Source organism: Spea bombifrons, chromosome 7, assembly GCF_027358695.1.
Source record: "Spea bombifrons isolate aSpeBom1 chromosome 7, aSpeBom1.2.pri, whole genome shotgun sequence".
NCBI lineage: Eukaryota > Metazoa > Chordata > Amphibia > Anura > Pelobatidae > Spea > Spea bombifrons.
Window position 1 is genome coordinate 16781328 of NC_071093.1, and position 19610 is coordinate 16800937.

General features: G+C 37.9%; 1 protein-coding gene across 1 annotated transcript in view; it reads left to right on the forward strand.

Moving 5' to 3' along the window:
- Positions 1-19610, forward strand: part of MPP4 (MAGUK p55 scaffold protein 4) — a 38741-nt gene that overhangs the window by 3209 nt on the left and 15922 nt on the right. The window contains exons 7-15 of the mRNA XM_053471283.1: positions 796-881; positions 1878-1949; positions 5524-5720; positions 6262-6326; positions 10015-10035; positions 10392-10430; positions 14908-14928; positions 15279-15283; positions 16291-16480. Of these exons, the coding sequence (XP_053327258.1) occupies positions 796-881; positions 1878-1949; positions 5524-5720; positions 6262-6326; positions 10015-10035; positions 10392-10430; positions 14908-14928; positions 15279-15283; positions 16291-16480 (696 nt within the window). The remainder of the gene's footprint in view (positions 1-795; positions 882-1877; positions 1950-5523; positions 5721-6261; positions 6327-10014; positions 10036-10391; positions 10431-14907; positions 14929-15278; positions 15284-16290; positions 16481-19610) is intronic.

The following is a 19610-nucleotide window of genomic DNA, read 5'->3' on the forward strand; positions in this document are numbered from 1 at the left end:
GAATTAAATGCATGTTCTTTGTGCTCATGTTTCACCCATACCTAATAAATATTTATATATGAAAAAAAGGAAATATTACCATTGTTCAAGAACTCCTATGTATCTAGCATTCATAACCCCTGATCTCTAGAGCCATGTATTCAATTTCTTCTTAGCCTTCAGGTATTGGCAAGGAAGTAAAGAGGAAACTGCTTTTTATATGACTATGCATATATTTAAAACAACTATGTATGTATGTCTTAAATATTTTAGTTTATCCTCCTGCTTATAATTGCAGATTTGATTTTTATTTTGTCGGTTATTCTGCTGTTACTGTTTAGGCTTTGATTTCTGATTCCTGAAATTGGTCTCTGGTAAAGACCACACATTTCCTTTACACTGACCTAATGTCATTTATTATGTTCATCTAAGGAAAATCAGTGAGTGTTCTATCCATGTATTATTAAAACATTAACTGAATTACCCTCTTACTTATCTTGCATCTATTTTAACAAACTATAAAAAAAAAACTATACCGGGTCTATGCTTGGGAAACATCCTTCAGATGAAAATAATTTTTTGAAGTTGTTCACTAATGGGTTTGAAGAAGTGATTTGTTCTAGTACAGCACTGACTTTTTCTATCAATTAGATAAATGAGAACTCAACTCACAGAATCGAGTAATTTTATGATTGGGTGTTGTTCACATTATCAGCTTCCTCTGGCTTTGGCTTTTGTTTTTTAATTAATCAGAAAAAAGGAAGCATGTTCGTTGTACTATATAGCAAACACAAAGTATGTGTTTTTCCCTACCAGGTTTGTTGTATGCAGGTGATAAACTGGTAGAGGTGAATGGAGTTCCTGTGGATGGACTGGAGCCGGAACAAGTCATCCAAATATTGGTGTGTATGTCTAGAGTAGATATTGGTCCTTTAATCATTTACATCCTGGACAATTTAAAGCAGTGTATTGCTAACCTGAACGCTCAGAAGATTAAAACATTAATGACCACTTTCATGACATTTCAATATATACATTTTGTTGGCTTTTCTGAGATGAAAAGATAAGAAAAATATAACCATTAAGTCTGAGATGCAGGATAAATGGGATTGACAAGAAAAAAATACCGTATTGACACATGGATGCCTTTTTCAACCCTTAGATAATAGGCTTTTATCAAGGTAAAGAGATAAAAAGCAATACAAAGGATAGTATGTATATATATATATATATATATATATATATATATATATATATATATCAACAGAAATGTATGTATATAAGGATGTTTAAAAAAAATCCTCAAACGGAAGGTGGGGGAGCGCAAGGTCTCTAACATCCACCAGCTCTGTCATGTCATCATGGAGAAGTGGAAGAGGACTCCAGTTGCAACCTGTGAAGCTCTGGTGAACTCCATGCCCAAGAGGGTTAAGGCAGTGCTGGAAAATAATGGTGGCCACACAAAATATTGGCAATTTGGGCCCAATTTGGACATTTTCACTTAGGGGTGTGCTCACTTTTTTTGCCAAGGTTTAGACATTAATGGCTGTGTTGTTATTTTGAGGGGACAGAAAATTTACACTGTTATACAGGCTGTACGCTCACTACTTTGCATTGTAGCAGAGTGTACTTTCTTCAGTGTTGTCACAGGACAAGATATAATAAAATATTTACAAAAATGTGAGGAGTATAGTCACTTTTGTGAGATACTGTATATTCAGTATTGCCCTGTACATATGAAGTGTGTGTTAATGGGATTTATAAGCAGTCAGTGTGTGTATGTATGTTAGTGTGGGTAGGCATGGGGTTCCCTACAAAAGTTTGCAGGGTGACTCTAGTATTTTCTGATAAACCACTACTTACCAACTGATTGCAACTATAAATATCCAAATTTACAGGTTCATTCAAAAGGGACTATTGTATTCAAGCTCATCCCAATCGGTGACCGTTCTGTCAGCAGCAATACAATGGTAAGACTACAGAAGGCAAGAAAAGGTATTTAAATAAAATATATATACAGTGGCAAGTAAAAGTAAACAACCCGTTTGGAATTACCTGGTTTTCTACTTTAATTGTTCATAAAATGTGATCTGATAAATATCCTGCATAGTATAGACAAACACAATGTGCTTAAACAATGCTAATGTTTCATGTATTTATTGAGCAATAAACTCAAACACACGTTTCCAATAGTCTTGGATCAGACCTGCACAACTTTCAGGAGGAACGACTCTCTTGAGGTCATTCCACGGCATCTCTAATGGATTGAGGTCTAGGCTCTGACTGGTCCACTCCAAAAGGCGGATTTTTGACTTTCTGTTGAATATTAATTTGATGTCAAGGTCATTGTCCTGCTGCATTACCAAACTTCTACTAAGCTTTAGCTGGTTGACATCCTGTATGATACTTAAATAAACTTGGGAATAATTGCAAACAGAACACAGGTTTCTAAAAAAAAACAAGTTATAAATGTGTGGCACAATTATTGGCACCCCTATGAATTCATATGAGAAAAATATGGTTGACGCATATTCCCATTGATATTTTACATCTTGTTGTACACCTGGGTGACCAGAAAGTTGTTCAAGCATGACTTCCTGTTTCACAGGGGTATAAATATTAGGTGACACTTGGGCAAAACTTTCTTAGTCATTCATTGAGTATAGCTGTGATGTGCAGCAAAACATTGTTGAGCTTCGCAAAATGGGAAGCGAACTGGAAATGTTATGAAAACCTGGAAAAGGACGTGTGTCTATATTAACTCAACACAATGTGAAAATGATGATTTGAGTGGCCAAAAAATCTCCAAGCATGGAGACACTACTGGAACTTCAAATGGGATCAGGTTCTATGGTCTGATAAAACCAAAATAGGGCTTTTTGGTCTCAGATCCTTTGTCATGTATTCTCCAACCTCATCTTGCATTATAGGAGAAGACTCAGAACTGGTATGTAGGCAAAGGGAGGTAACACAGCATTGTCTAAATGGTGCCATATTTGATTTTTTTTTTTTTATAAATCTGTGTTTGCAATTAGTTGATATCCAGGAGAGCAGAGTATTTTTGTTGATTTTTTGCAAATAAGGTCAACAATGATCACCTTTTGCCTCTATATCCACTTTATACACTGATCCTTTTAAGGTAAATGCCTGCTGTGCAAGACAGCCTTTAGACCGAACCCGGGTTAAGAGGTGCAGTAGCCAGATCACCACTCATGGACACTCAAGGTGATCATTGATGACCTTATTTGCATTTACCTACCCAGAATTCTTTGTGATTGTGGAAGCACCATTGGGATTTCTGGGGAAAAAACAAACCTTCTGACGTGGATGAGTGTTTAACAATAATTCTACTACCCATATATACCGTATTTGCTCGATTATAAGACGACCCCCCAAAATCAAAATATAAATTTAGGAAAAAAACAAAAAACCTGAATATAAGACTATCCTATAGGAAAAAAGTTTTACTAATAAATATTAATTCATTTTCATATTTAATAAAAGCTATGATTGAGAAAAATATATTTTTTATTTCCTTTTATTTGCCAACCTGCCCCCCCCAGTTATGCACATCTGCCCCCAGGCTTGCCATTCTGCCCCCAGAAATGCCTTATACCCCCCTATTTGCCACTCTGCCCCATGATGTGCCTTTTAACCCTCTATATGCCACTCTGCCTCCAGAAATGTCTTATACCCTCCTATATGCCACTGTGCCCCATGATATGCCTTTTAACCCCCTATATGCCCCTCTGCCCCATGATATGCCTTATACCTCTATATGCCACTCTGGCATATAGGGGGTTAAAATGCATATCATGGGGCTGAGTGGCATATAGGGGGTTAAAATGCATTTCTGGGGATATATATATATATATATACTGCTAACAGAAATCACACTCCTATCAAGCCAAGGCAGCCAGTGCATGCTGGAACCTGGGATGTTAGAAGTGTAATAACAGCCTCCCTATGCCATGCTACCACCCCCACCCCCTTACACATCCATGCTATCACACACTCATTCACAAACATTTAAATACTCGTTCATTCCATTAATCACACATTAATCACAAAAACCCTCCCCCACCCCCTTACCTGAACTGCAGATCTCTCACTCGCAGACTTCTGCAGGGGCCCCGCTGTGCGAGCAACTTCTCTGGCCCCGCCCCCAGAGGAAGGAGGGGGAGGTAGAGTTATGTGAGGACTGTGCTAGCTTCTTGTTCTCCTGCTGCTAATAGCAGAGACGCTGCTCCCGATCAAAGCCCGGTAAGCAGCACGGCCCCAGCAGAATGAGGTCTGATTAGAAGACGACCTCGATTATAAGACGAGGGGTATTTTTCAGAGCATTTGCTCTGGAAAAAACCTCGTCTTATAATCGAGCAAATACGGTATATATATATATATATATATATATATATATATATATATATATATATATATATATATATATTACACACACACACCAATCAGCCTTAACATTATGACCACTGGCAGGTTAAGTGAATACAAATGATAATCTTCTTATCATGGCATCTGTCAGTGAGTGGGATATATTAGGCAGCAAGTAAACATTACGTCAAAGTTAATGTGTTAGAAGCAGGAAAAATGGATGCATCTCCAAAACTGCAGCTTTTGTGGGGGTTATTAAAAGTGGTCCAAGGAAGGGAAAGCGGTCAAACAGCGACAGAGAGCGGCAAAGGCTCTTTGATGCACGTGGGGCGAAGATTGGCTCATGTGGTCAAATCCAATAGACGAGCTGTTGTAGCTCAAATTACTGAAAAAGTTAATGCTGGTTCTGATAGATAAGGTGTAAAAATGCACAGTGCATCGCATATAGTGCCACATAACCACAGACCAGTCTGGGTGCCTATGCTGACCCCTGTCCACTGCCAAAAGCGCCTACAATGGGCACTTGAGCATAAGAACTGGACCACAGAGCAATGGAAGAAAGTGGCCTGGTCTGATGAATCACGTTTTCTTTTACATCAAGTAGAAGGCCGGATGCATGTGGGTCACTTACCTGGAGAATGCATGGCAGCAGGATGCATACATGAAGGCCCCACCTTGCAAATTACGGGACTCCATGCCTCGACGGGTCAGGGCTGTTTAGGTGGAAAAAGGAGGACCTACACAATATTAGACAGGTGGTCAAAATGTTATGGCTGCATAACATATGACTTGTCGGCAGCGGAGGTCCTTTTCGCGCATCGCCACAGCCGGTGAACGTCTGCACGATGCACTTAGACAATCTCCCGTGCCGGCACTCCCCCCGTGGAAAGTGCTGGCAGGGGAGGCTGTCTCAGCGTATGTCCCGGGTGTCGGGCAATACGAATTCCACATTCCTGCACTAGACCCCATATTCGGGCAAATACGGTAATACTGTATACCAACAGAATACATGTAATGTTATACAAAGGGGGACTAACTGCAACCATGTGAAACCATAGTATCACATTAAATTTATATTAATAATTTATCAATTACATAATTAGGTCGCTCTACTTTTATTTTTATTTATATAAATATATCTTTTTATTCATAAATCAGCTTTTTGTCCGTGCGATGGCAGATTACTGGCCCCAACAGGATCCAGCCATACCCTGTGCAGATGCTGGACTGCCTTTTAAGAAAGGAGAAATCCTACAGATTGTTGACCAGAGTGATTCTTTATGGTGGCAGGCAAGAAAAGCTTCTGATCTCAGCAGGTGTGCTGGGCTCATTCCATCTAACCATCTGCTGAAAAGGTAAACCACAAGCAGCAGAAGAGGCATAATGCACTTTTACAGATCTGTTCTCACTACCCCTTTATTGACAAAACGCGTGCACACTGAAAATATGACAGTGGAGGTTTTCCCAGAGAGAGACAGTAATTGCTACATCTCCTTCAGGGAGTATGGCCCTAGAAGAAGAAGATTGAGACCTGGTGTTCCTTCTGTGGCACAGTCACCAACTACACTGATATTCCAATACAGTGCAAGACAGGAAGGTTGGTTAGAGATACATTATTTATGTAATATACAATAAAACCTCCGGATCTTTCAGGTAGGATCATGGTGACACAGTCAAGTTGATGACGGTATTAAGTAAAGTGGGACAACAATGGACTAAGACATTCTTGTTATTGATTGACAAACCCTACCAGTGTCTGCTGCCATGACAACATGTAATAATTTGGTTTCTAAAATGATGTATAAAGAACAATGAAGATGGTATGCATGATTTCACAGGCCTAAACAAGAGATGTGAATTATGACTATTAAAATTGTAATTTTTTTATGTATACAGAAAACAGAGGGAATTTTGGTGGTCACAACCGTATATGTCTCATTCCTGCCTTAAGGCCTCACAGTGTGAGTACCTGGATAATCTTTACAAAACAATGACATTATTTTTAGTGTCCTGTGTAGATTGTAGGTTCATAGGTAATTCTCCCTCCCATTACAAGTTGTTAAATTTGTTTGCCAATTATCTGTAATCTGTAGGAAAGGTGGGTAATGTATCCTCAATACAGACATGAGTTCCTTTTTCAGTTCCCAGTTGTTGGGAGTGCAGCTATACCCCATATTAAGGTACACAAGTGATGCACTACCTTTTTCATTCATCAATGCATGTACTGCACTATAATTGTGAGGTTTTTACTACCACAACACTCAAAAGGCACTAAAAAAACCCCCAAAAGAACCTCAAAAGATGCTCTGTTCTCGTAAACCGAGCCTACATAAACAGGGGAATGGTTGTGCTACAACTGTCCTTAAAGTGAATGTCCTTAAAGTAGGGTATGCCTGTATTGCAGATACAATAACCCCAATAGCCTGTGTTACCTTTGCATTAATCCATTCATTTTACAAAAATAACTGCAGTCATATGTATTTAAACAATGGCTGAATTTGGTAACCATTTTGATGGAAAAATATATATTATGTTTTTTAAACTGCTGGATTCATTGGAACAGTGAGTACAATTGGAGAAGGTAATGAAGTGACTATTATTTTACAGTTGTCTTTGCAGTTAGTTTAATGCCTTTTGATTAGTGCCCCCAGCTCCTGAATAAATCATCTCCGTCTTTTTTTCATGAAAAATATAAACCCTGTATTTTAAAATCTTGTTTCCATTTACCAGTTGAAAAGTATAGTTAAATGATACCATTTATTGACTTACTGAAAGTTTAATTGCAAGCTTTTAAAATCAAGTTGTTAGGTCCCTTAATACAAAAGCATAGTTCACATGTTTAGAAAAGGGCAAAACAAACACTGAGATATTGGAGAATTTTCAGCAGTAACAGAGATGTAATAGATAGATACAGCTCAGTCAGAGCATCTTGATCAGTTTACTCCCTGGTTAGAGGGGCCATAAAGTCATTTGACACATGTCAGGCCCATGAAGGTGTCAGATGTTAGCAAAAATAAGTTAGTTGTACTAATTCACTGTTTGTAAAAGGATTATTAATTTGTAAGGTTATATCAGGAGATGAATTTGCATTCGCGTCTCCATTGAGGCCAGTGAATAGGGCATTAATTGGAAGTTATAAACCCAAAGGTGAAAAAATAAACACCAGTACGAAAATAAAATTGAAAAATTGTATGAGGAAAATACTTCCCACAATACTGCAGCAGCCCAATAACACTCCTCTCAGTGTTCAGCAACAGATACAACAGACGTAGGCGCGCATGTACATGTGGAAAAAAATATATAAGAATAAAAATATTTCTTCCATTAGTCTAAAATGAGTAAAATAGAAAAAAACCCAATAGTGCAGTATCTTCTTAAGATGTTTGATAAAAGTCAGAATGCACTTACAGGATTGCAGAATTGCTCAAACTCTTCAAAATAGAAAGTCCGGTGGTAGAGGGAAAAACTACTCCTCCTCTCTACTTCTCTCAACGCGTTTCGCCTTCTATGGCTTCCTCAGGAGAAAAGTATTTTCAAATTTCAGTTCAGATGAAACCTACCACGGACTGAAATTTGAAAATACTTTTCTCCTGAGGAAGCCATAGAAGGCGAAACGTGTTGAGAGAAGTAGAGAGGAGGAGTAGTTTTTCCCTCTACCACCGGACTTTCTATTTTGAAGAGTTTGAGCAATTCTGCAATCCTGTAAGTGCATTCTGACTTTTTTTTCCCACAGGTCTTGTTGGGCAAAATGATAGACCTTTATAGAGTGCATACAGTTCATCTTTGCTTGGAGTGTAAGTGGAGAGGTTGATAACACCTCTCCTTAGGAAATTCTTCAGCTTCATTTCTGCAGGATGGCACTGGCAAAACAGGAGAAAAGTATAGTTAAAATGATACCACGTTTCACATGTTTAGGAAAAGGCAAAACAGGGAAGGGGTGGGGGTTACATAACGTGACGCATGCATGCTTGTATCAAGCGGTGGAACCCTGGGGTAGTGCTCTGGATGTAGTGGAGATACTGAGGATAATTAATAATTAACCAGAGATTTCAGCACATCCTATCATCCTCTAATCCAGGTGACAATGGGGAAACCCAGTGTCACACAAGATTTACTTAAGCGGCAGTTACAGTGTTTGTCATCTACCACCCATGCTTTAGATTCCTGATACCACCATCATATAGAAAGTAGAGGAAAATGCTAACGCAAAGGGAGCAATCTTGAACCCAAAGCAACATTGCTGGTAATCTGGATATTGGCCATAACAATATTGAAGAAAACAAGTTTCCTAACAAAAAGGAGGCAGCAAGGTCTGCAACATTAAAATCTTAATTACAGTTACACTTCTGTTAAATTTAATGAAACACGAAGGAGGCCTTTTTAAATGTTTCTAATTATTCAGTGTTTTCAAGTCTTGATGGGCGATCTTATTAAGATTTGCACAACAATCTCTTTCTAATAATACATCTAGGATTAAGGATTTCCTACTGAAATTTAATTAGAATGACTAGCATGGTGATAATCATAATTACCAACTGACTTTATATTATTCTGGACTGAAGCAACATTAGCAAACAAGCAAATTACAAAGTAATTAGAGTAGAAGATATTATTTGTTGTGAAAAAATAAGGAATACTTATTTTGTGCAGCACATTATTTTTCAAGGATGAATAATATCAAAGTAAGAAGAATCCCAGAATCGGTCAAGCAAGAACATCTGGAATCCTTCTTAGTCAAATATTTTGCCCTTTATAGATCTCCAGAGAAACTTGATCCAGACCCTTTGGATTGCTATCATAGACCCCCAAAGCCCAAAGTTGATCCTTTATAGCCAAGATGGCAAGATTTTCTTCATGTTATACAAACAATTTAGTAGTGCAAGCTGCACTGTAAAAACAATTAGAACACAGCCAATTGAAGAATCTTGGGATATACTTAATTAGTAAATAAGAAATTACTTTACTCCTAAGAGAATATGTATAAGTGGCTATTCCCCACTGCCATTTTGGTATGCTATAAAGACATTAAGTAGCTGAAACTTAATCACTAAGTTTTAAATATTTTTTTTTCTTTTCGCACAATTCTATTATATTTATATTAATTTCACTATAGACTTTAATATAATGTTTCATATGTACCACTTGTTAAGGATTCTTAAATGGGTAAACTGTACTAATTTAATTAGTGATAGATTATACTTCTCTATGGAGTTAATTAATCAGCACAATTACTTGATGACACTAGAGGTTTTGATGATTAAGCAAATTATCGCACTCTACGTTTATGACCTTCCCCAATTCCCCAATACATTGCATTGAAAATTGATTGACTATCAATATAAAATGGAAAATAGCTTTTATTATTAAAGGTTGAAGCAAATTATTTTCTTCTACAGTATGTAATAACTAAAAATTGTAAATAAAGAAGATAAAAAAGGAGAAAGGGACAAAACAAACACAGAGGTATTGGAGAATTTTCTCAGCAGTGAATTAGCTGGACTAACATAGGTCAAATAGATAGATACATGCAGTTCTATCTACAGTATCTATTCGGTATCTATTTTAGTCCACTAACATAGTCCAGTATTTGTTTTGCTTTTTTCCAAATTGTGTGAACCGTGCTTTTGTATTTAGGAAATTCTGTTTTAGTGTCATTAATGCCTGTTGAAGGTACTTAACAACTTTGTCTTGAAAGCTTGCAATTAAACTCTCAGTCAATAAATTCTATCATTTTAACTATACTTTTCTCCTGTTTTTTCCACGGCTAACACGTTACAAACATTTTGACCATTTGCCAATTGACAGTCCTTAATTTTGATAGACAAACTTGAGGGATCCCTTTAAAACAGAGACTGACCTGCAGCATATTTGCCTATGGAGAAAGTCCACCCACAGCGTCCTGTAATGTAAGCAGTTTTGTAGATGTAGGCTCTGACCATCAACTTTTATAAAGTTTTTAATATTTTTTGAATATGTTTTTAATATTTTTTAAATATGTTTTTAATATTTTCCGCTTTATGTTGCAGAGGAAGACATGAAGATTGATGAGAAATTTGTGGAAGCTGGTAATTATCATTATTTTTAACAATTTAAAGGACGACATCATATTTTGTATTCATGAACAATGATTGCAAAGCCATATTAGTCATAAGGGCCTGTCTTTTTTAAGAAGACAGAACAGGAGGGGCTTAACTATTGTTTTTTACTTCTAGTGCTAGGCCAAAAGGATGCCAGGGCAATATTAAAAATATCCATTGTTTTTAATGATTTTTTAAATTTCTTTACAAATTTTCTTTTTCTTTGCACTCTAGTGCAATATTGCCTAGTGCAATATGGATAGAGATCCCTTTGAGGATCTCTCTTATATGTTATGGATGCCAGTGATCAATGAGCTCCCTATATAGTTTATTTATTTGACTTTTCTTATATATTTAATTTTTTTTAAAAAAAATACTTTTTTTTTTGTTCTGTATCATTTGAAGGGGGCGCCAGTGAGCGGCTTTCAAACGTCATCTTTTTTTTTTTTGATGCGGAGGAGAGAGAGGGGCGTCTAGCAACCGCTCGGCGCCCCTCATTCGCCTCCACAAGGCCTCTACCTCCGTCCCGGTGCCGGCATTTCATGCTGAGCGCCGTAATATGACGTCATATTTCGGCGCTCAGCAGTGAAGCAGCGGGCACCAGCGAGCGGATTTTAAACGTTCTCCCCGCATCAAAAAAAAAAGACAGTGTTTAAAAGCCGCTCGCTAGTGCTCGCTGCTTCACTGCTGAGCGCCGAAATATGACGTCATATTACGGCGCTCAGCAGTGAAGCAGCGGGCACCGCAGCAGTGCAGGAAGACAGAAGCCTCGTGCTCCCGTCGCTGGACCTCAGGGTGAGAGAACTACAAAGGGGGAGAGGGGTTAGATAGTGATAAGGGAAGGAGAGGGGGTAGAAAGTGATAAGGGAAGGAGAGGGGGTAGATATAAGTAAAGAGTGTGAATTAATGTGTGGATGCATTGAGTGAATGAGGGAGAGCATGAGTTAATATGTGAATGTATTGTCTGAATGAGGGAGAGCATGAGCTGTCTGAATGAGGGAGAGCATGAGCTAATATGTGGATGAGTTGTCTGTATGAGGGAGAGCATGAGTTAATATGTGGATGAGTTGTGTGAATGAGGGGGAGCATGAGTTAATATGTGGATGAGTTGTCTGAATGAGGGAGAGCATGAGTTAATATGTGAATGTATTGTCTGAATGAGGGAGAGCATGAGCTGTCTGAATGAGGGAGAGCATGAGCTAATATGTGGATGAGTTGTCTGAGGGAGAGCATGAGTTAATATGTGGATGAGTTGTGTGAATGAGGGGGAGCATGAGTTAATATGTAGATGAGTTGTCTGAATGAGGGAGAGCATGAGTTAATATGTGGATGAATTGTCTGAATGAGGGAGAGCATGAGTTGTCTGAATGAGGGAGAGCATGAGTTAATATGGGGATGAGTTGTCTGAGGAAGAGCATGAGTTGTCTGAATGAGGGAGCGCATGAGTTAATGTGTGGATGAATTGTCTGAACGAGGGAGAGCATGAGTTAATGTGTGGATGAGTTGTCTGAATTAAAGTGTGAATTAGTGAGTGACTGTAAAAGGGTTTGTGTGCATCATAGATGTATAATTGTGGAAGGGCAAAGTTGGCACTAGCAGGAGGTTTGAGCCTTGGGGACCAAGATGGCACAGGCAGAGTGTATATGGGACAAAGATGGCACAGGCCGGACTGTTTGGGGACAAAGTTGACTTGTGCTGGGCTATTTGGGGACAAAGATTGCAAATCTTATGTGTGTTATCTGGGTGCTGGCCAGGTTCTATGTGGGCAGTGTGGACGCCAGGGCTGGTTTTGGGGTGTGCAACCTGTGATCTATGCCTGTAATTTAGGGGGTTTCAAATATACCGTATTGGCTCGAATATAGGCCGCACTTTTTCCCCCCACTTTAAGTCTTTAAAGTGGGGGTGCGGCCTATATTTGGGGTCTAGCGCCCGACAGGCAGCGGGGTTAGGATACAGATCCCCCGCAGCGGTGTAGGGGACCTGCATCCTACTCCCCGATACGCTCAGACAGCCTCCCCTGCCAGCACTTCCCACGGGGGGGGGGTGCCGGCAAGGGAGATTGTCTAAGCGCATCGTGCGGACCGTCCGCACGATGCGTTTTACCTCTGCCCACCCCCGACTTACCGGAGCAGAATCCCGGGTGTTTTGCGGGGCCGGTGGGGGACATCTACGCAATACGCGTATACAACTTCCGGTGCCGGCACATCCAGTGCCGGCACCGGAAGTTGTATACGCGTATTGCGTAGATGTCCCCCGCCGGCCCCATAAGATACACGGGAGTCTGCTCCGGTAAATCGGGGGGGGGCGGACAGTGGTAGCATATCTCGGGGAGGGAGGACAGTGGCAGCATATCTCGGCGGGGGGGAGACAGAGTGGCAGCATGTTTTTTTTGGTGCTTTTTTAAAGAAAAAAACTTTTTCTTTAAAAGCACCAAACTTTTAGGGGGCGGCCTATATACGGGGGTGGCCTATATCCGAGCCAATACGGTACTTGTAATGCCGTGTTTTTATGTGAATTCCAATTGATCTATACCTGCAAAGCTGGGTTTTTGTGTTATTCTATAGATCCATATCTGCTATGCTATGTTTCCATACATTATTTATGTATACCTGCAATTACAGGGTTAATATGTCTTATTCAGTTGATTAATACCTGCAATGCTGTTTCCATGTATTTAGTTGATCTATACCTGCAATGCTACGTTTCATATATTATTATTGTGTACCTGCAAATACAGGATTTGTATGTCTGATCCTGTTTATTTGATATATACCTTCAGTGCTGAGATCACAAGTGAATTTCAATTGATCTGGGTTTGTATGTTGATCTATACTAATATTTATATATATATATATATATATATATATATATATATATATATGGGCAGCAGGGGCTAGTAAATGGGTTTTAGATATTTGGACAGGGGCGCAATTTCAGTGCTTGTCATTGGCGCTATTTTCAATAGATACACCTCAAGCTTCAAGTTGTGGAATGTTTATTTTTATAGTGTAGATCAGACCTGGTCATCAAGATGGTAATGTGCATACTGACACAAGGCCAGATTATGGCACTTGGGACCCTGGAACAGTTAGACATAAGGGTCCCTTTTGCTCCTCCTCTCGTGAGGTACTTTTCACATCCACTGCTTTCCTTCTGGATGTCCTTCATAGCTAGTCCTTCATCCTTCCTCACTGACCCTGCAGTACTGTGGCCTGTAGCTACCTCACTGTGCACCCAGAAATGTTGTCACCCTCTGGCTCTGGGGGGGGGGCATGTCAGTAAGGAAGCGACAGTCCACATCCTGCAATAGTTCCCTCACTATGTTGTGCGCCAGAAAATGTCTTCACTTCACCTGGCGCATTGTTAGCGAGGGAACAGCAAGCCAAACCCTATGAGTACTGTGGTATGTAGCTCCATCACTGTGCTGTGCATTCTGAAATGATGTATTTGTCTGGCATGCAGTGTCAGTGGGGGGCTACAGGCCACATCCTGTAAGTTCTGTGGCATGTAGCTCCCTCACTGTGTCAGCGGGGGAGCATCATTGCCAGTGCTGCATTGGATGAATGGTATGGGCTTCTCAAACCCTTGGGGCTCTGGAGCAATTGCTCTGTGTACTCCACCATTAATCTGGTCCTGTACTTACACTAACTGCTGCTCCATCAGCAGGTCGGGTCCTGCAGTAAGAAAACACATGGCTGCAACTTGTGGAAGTATGAAAATGTAACTTGTGGTAATGTGTAAGCAGCTCCAAGCCACAGACCTTAAAGTACCATGACCGCTTAGTCATGTCCATTCCAGCCCTGGTGTAGATTATAGTGTCTTCTGCAAATATGTGCATAGTGAAAGCATTTGTTGACTGTACGTAAGTTATTTAGAACTTGCGAAAATTAAAGGGTCCCAGAACAGAGCCTTGTAAGTAACTTACCTACAGGGGATGGATTTACTACAGTAATAAATATGACCAAAACCACCTTAGTGAGTGATCGTTAAAACCTGTTTTTTTTTAAGCTAGATCCAATCCTTTTAAAAACTCTAGGAAGGTAAAGTTGCTGACTATTAGGAGAGCATTAATTGTGAAGAGATTTAAACAAATATTAATGGCATCTTGCCATAGAGGAATTTAAAAAAAATATATTTTATTTTTGAGAGTCTTTAGTTTTCCTTACCCTTTCCTTTCTAATGAGGTCTTTTGTCTATAGTGTGGTGGCAGATTAGTTCTTGTTCTTGTCTAGATTTTATTAATTCCTTTTTGTTGACTGGTTTTATCAATGGATGTAATTGGCTCAAATGTTCACAGCTCTGACCAGTTTCTTGGAATTTCCATATAAATTATCTTGGTATAAATTCTGTTTTCATGAAAATATATGATGTCCATCTTCAAGGATCTCTAACGATGTTACTTAATACTAATAATGTTTTTTCAATGCTATTTATCATCCACCTACACATGTGAACTGGAATGAAGATGAAGAGACATTTGAATCTGGTAAATATTTTTTTTCCAAAACAAGTATATAGTAAGGGTAATGTGACCATATTCATACTGTCTGTTGTATAACGTTTTATGTGTCACTGGAATCTAATTGGTCTGAGTAACCCCAAACATGTATGCAGTCACTCTTCAATCACTGCCAGTTTAAGGTCATTTTGGAAACATTAGAGAACCCTATTGCTGGTATGGCCATTACCATGTTACCAGCAATTATGTTTTGAGCTTGTTTCCTGAGTCTTTACTCAACACCATGGTCAAACAAAACAATTAATTGCAGTTTCAGAGGATGGTAATGACTTTAGATAAAAACATGTGTTGCCATTAACCATTACTGCTTTTAATAGGAGAGGTATCCTGGAATGGACTCTACTAGCTCAACTTTAACACAAACTAAATATACAAAATGCGACGCAATGTCCAAACATCCTAGACAATTCCATTACCCTGAATGTCCATATTCCACAACATTAAGAAGGTAGAAAGGAAAGCAACTGGAAATGACAAAAAGTCTTATATGTGAAAAAAATGCTATATAGCTAAAATCCCTTTCTTTTAATTTGCAATCTTATCAGAGGAATTAAAAGGAGGTAATGTAAAACTAGCCACAACTTCGATTTCTTGATTTAATTTGATTTTGTGATCTATTGATTAACGATTGTTGCATATATTTATTAGGTATTTAGTTTTGTCGGGCATCTGACTATGAATGGCGTTGTGTGACAAAAATATCCACACTTTGGGGCTCCTTAAACACCAATTCATCTCAGCCCCTTTTACTGGAGTAGCTTAATGGGCATGGCCATCTATAATGCATAGCGCAGTTAGTCAATTTTCACCTCGTGAATACGCCTTTATTAATATTTCTAGTTCTTGCAGCAATATTAGAAAAAAATATATAATATATTATAAATTATGCAACACCTTAGACACACCTGAGTAATACCTAAATCCTGGACTGTTAGGTGTGCCTTGAGGAGAGGGTTGAGGAGCACTGCTCCATACCATGCCTGACACTACCCAGTGAAACTAATTATATCAGAACTTGAAGAGTGATATACTTCAGACAGGCAGAAAGAGTGTGTAACATATTGTCAAGAAACATATAACATTTGTTTATGTTTTCTGTGTTCTTCTTCTTCATCCTTTGCATCTTTTTGGATTGTTCCCTGCGAAGAAGAAGAAGATTATAGCGGCGAGCAGGGGCATATTATTGGTATGGGAGTCTAGTGTGTTTACATAGAAATATTTGTATTAAATGAAACCTAAAGAATAACCTAAATTGGTGTTGAGTACAATGTAAATATGTCTTTTGGGCTTTTTTGTATGTCTGTTATGGTGTCTAGATATGTTTCACAGTCATGTGTTTTCATCGCAGCTGGCTTTAGAAGAAGTATGCGCCTTTGCCGCAGAAAATCCCACAGTAACCAGGTATCTTGTTACTCTCGCTGTTCTGGCAGCTGTTACCATTCTGTGGCTGCCCCATATGAGGAAGTAGTGAGATATCAGCGGCGACGTTCTGATCGTCATAGGCTGATTGTCCTCCTTGGTAAGTTCAGATTTTTACATTTATTCAACAAGTTAATTGAGTAATTAATATGGAAATGCTGCTTATCTGTCATCACATTCTGCTTTTGTGGTTAGAGCATAGGTAAGATAGCATTGGACAAATGATAGTACCTCTTTGGGCATAATAAATGCAGTTGGTGTATCTAGAAAACCGCATGGAGCATGACTGAAAATATTTGAGACATGAAAAACTTTCTATACAGCTATGGAAGTTTGTGCACCAAACCCTTGTGATCTTAGCCTTAAGAGAGATTCCAGAGGTTTCCATGCACCCTTCATACTATATGCAAATCGACAGTTTTGTGAGTTCACATCTTCGAGCTGTGGATGTCTAGCCCCTATCATACACAGAACCCAGGGGGTCACAATGTCTAAAATCTACAGCTTCTTTAGACCAGTGTTGAATCTGTAATTTCTTTTTTTTTTTTTTTTTTTTTTTTTTTTTTTTTTATTAGAAAAGTATAAAGTATACAGACAGAAGATTCATAAATATACGACTATTTTAAAGACATTCGGAGTCTAATATATAATCAGCATACATATAGACAGACACAAATATAAACATATAAATATATTGTTTCAAATAAACATTGGGGAGGGACCTCAGAGGAGAGAAGAAAATTATTTCCATTATATTAATTATTGGGTTTTTATTTTTTTATTTTTGTCTCGCAATGTCCTGGGCTTTTTTTAGCCAATTAAGGTAAGTCCATGTAGTTCTACCCGTTATATCGAAAGACCAGCTAATGTCCTTTTCCATATTGAGTTGATGGATCAGCTGAGATAAGTAGTGGTCCATATGAAACAACTCAGTAGATTTCCAATTTCTAGCTATTATTATTTTTGCAGCTGCTAGGCAGTGTATCACTAGCGGTCTTTTTTCTTTTGGTATATGTGCTATATTTAAAAGGAGCAACGCAGTCTTGGGGTCCCTATCAACTTTTATATTCGATAATTGATAAAACAATTCAAAGGCATATTTCCAAATTGGAGAGACTAATTTGCAAAGCCACCACATATGTAGAAAAGAGCCGTCTTGATCACCGCATCTCCAACAATTAGGGGCCACATGAGGATACATTTTATTTAATTTTTTGGGGGTTAAATACCATCTATATAATAATTTATATTGATTTTCTACTAAGTTTAGACAATGAACTACCTTATTTATTTGGTAGGCAGCTGTATTCCATTCTTTTAGAGGTATTTTTAAATTTAAATCATTTTCCCAGGATCTTAAACTTGTAGGTGTAGAAGTTTTGTTGCTTAATCTCATTAATTCATTACATTTAGTCACCAGTTTATTTATTTTTTTATGGGAAAAGATAACCTCAAGAGAATTGTTCAGAGGGCTAGTAGACAGTAAGTGTTTTCTCAGAAAACTTATAATACGTAGATATTGGAACATGTCTTTATTAGAGAGTTGTATCTTTTCAACCAAGTCTGAAAATAGACAGATCTCATTATTTGTCATTATATCAGAGAAGGTTAAAGTATTTAGAATTGAACATCGATCCAATGTAAAGTCCTCAATAATGTAATGTAAAGTTTTTATGTGTACTGTTTTTATGACTTTATTATGTAAACCTATTCTTTTTTTTATTATATTCCATTCTAATAAAGTTTGAATTAAAGTCATGGATTTTAAATTTATTAGATCGATGTTAGATTTTAAATTGTTCGTCCATAGTAAATATTCTAGGTCATTTTTAGAGATAGCATCAGATTCGATCATATACCAAGGTTCTTCTTTGTTTTGTTCTATTTGTAAGAAACTTACATGGGCAATTATATTGGCTTGATATATCCAATGTATGTTAGGGTAATTTAATCCGCCTTGCTTGGTTTTCTTAGAGAGAATCGATTTAGCTATTCTTGGTCTCTTCCCTCTCCAAATGTATGTATCAAATAATGATTGGACCATATCTAACCACGGTCTTGGTATTTTGTATGGTAACATTTTGAAGAGATATGCCCATTTTGGCAATATATAATAGTTAATCGTGTTAACTCTGCCCCACCATGATATGTCAAGATATCTCCACTCTCTTAAGAATTTATTTGATTGTTTATATAAAGGCATAAAATTTATCTCTACTTGATTTTCCGGTTTTGCAGCTATCCGAATTCCCAGATAGCTAAACTCTTTATTAGTCCATTTAAATTTATATTTTTTCTCTAAAGTTATTTGTGAATCTAAAGCAATATTTTTACTTTGAGCTATTGTTTTATTCTCATTTAATTTATAATTTGAAATCAGGCTATATCTATTAATTTCATTCATTAAGTGGTGCAGAGATGTAAGGGGTTGGGTAAGAGTAACTAAAATATCGTCCGCATATAGAGAGATTTTTAATTCTCTTTTACTGGTTACAAAACCTTTTATATCTGTGTTATTTCTTATTTTTATTGCTAAAGGTTCTATCGAAATTAAATATAATAAAGGAGAAAGTGGGCATCCTTGTCTTGTACCGTTGGTTAGATTAAACCAATTAGAACATATATTTGGGCCGATAGTTCTTGCCATGGGGGAAGAGTATAATGTTTTAATTGCCTCATAAAACCAACCTTCGAATCCAAAGGCTTTTAATGTTGTGTTTAAATATCCCCATCCAACGCGATCAAACGCCTTTTCGGCGTCTAAAGATAGACTTAGGAGGGGTATACTCAAATTTTCTGATTGTTCTATAATATCAAACATTCTTCTTGTGTGGTTACAAGACGATCTGTTCGATACAAACCCAATCTGATCGGTATGGATTATAGAGGGTATTATTAGTTTAAGGCGTGCTGCTAGTATAGATGCATATAATTTTATATCCACATTAATTAAAGAAATTGGTCTATAATTTCTTATATTAGTAGGATCTTTTTCAGGTTTTAATATCGGTAAAATATTAGCGTGAAGGAATTCGGCAGGCGTTTTAGAGCTTAATGCTATTTCATTAAAAGTCGACAAAAGACATGGTGAGAAGGAATCTTTAAAGATTTTATAAAAGCTATTACCAAATCCGTCGGGACCGGGAGTTTTTTGATTTTCTAAATGATCTATTGCTTTTGTCAATTCTTTTATAGTTATTGGTTGATTTATAGTATCTCTTTGAAGATTT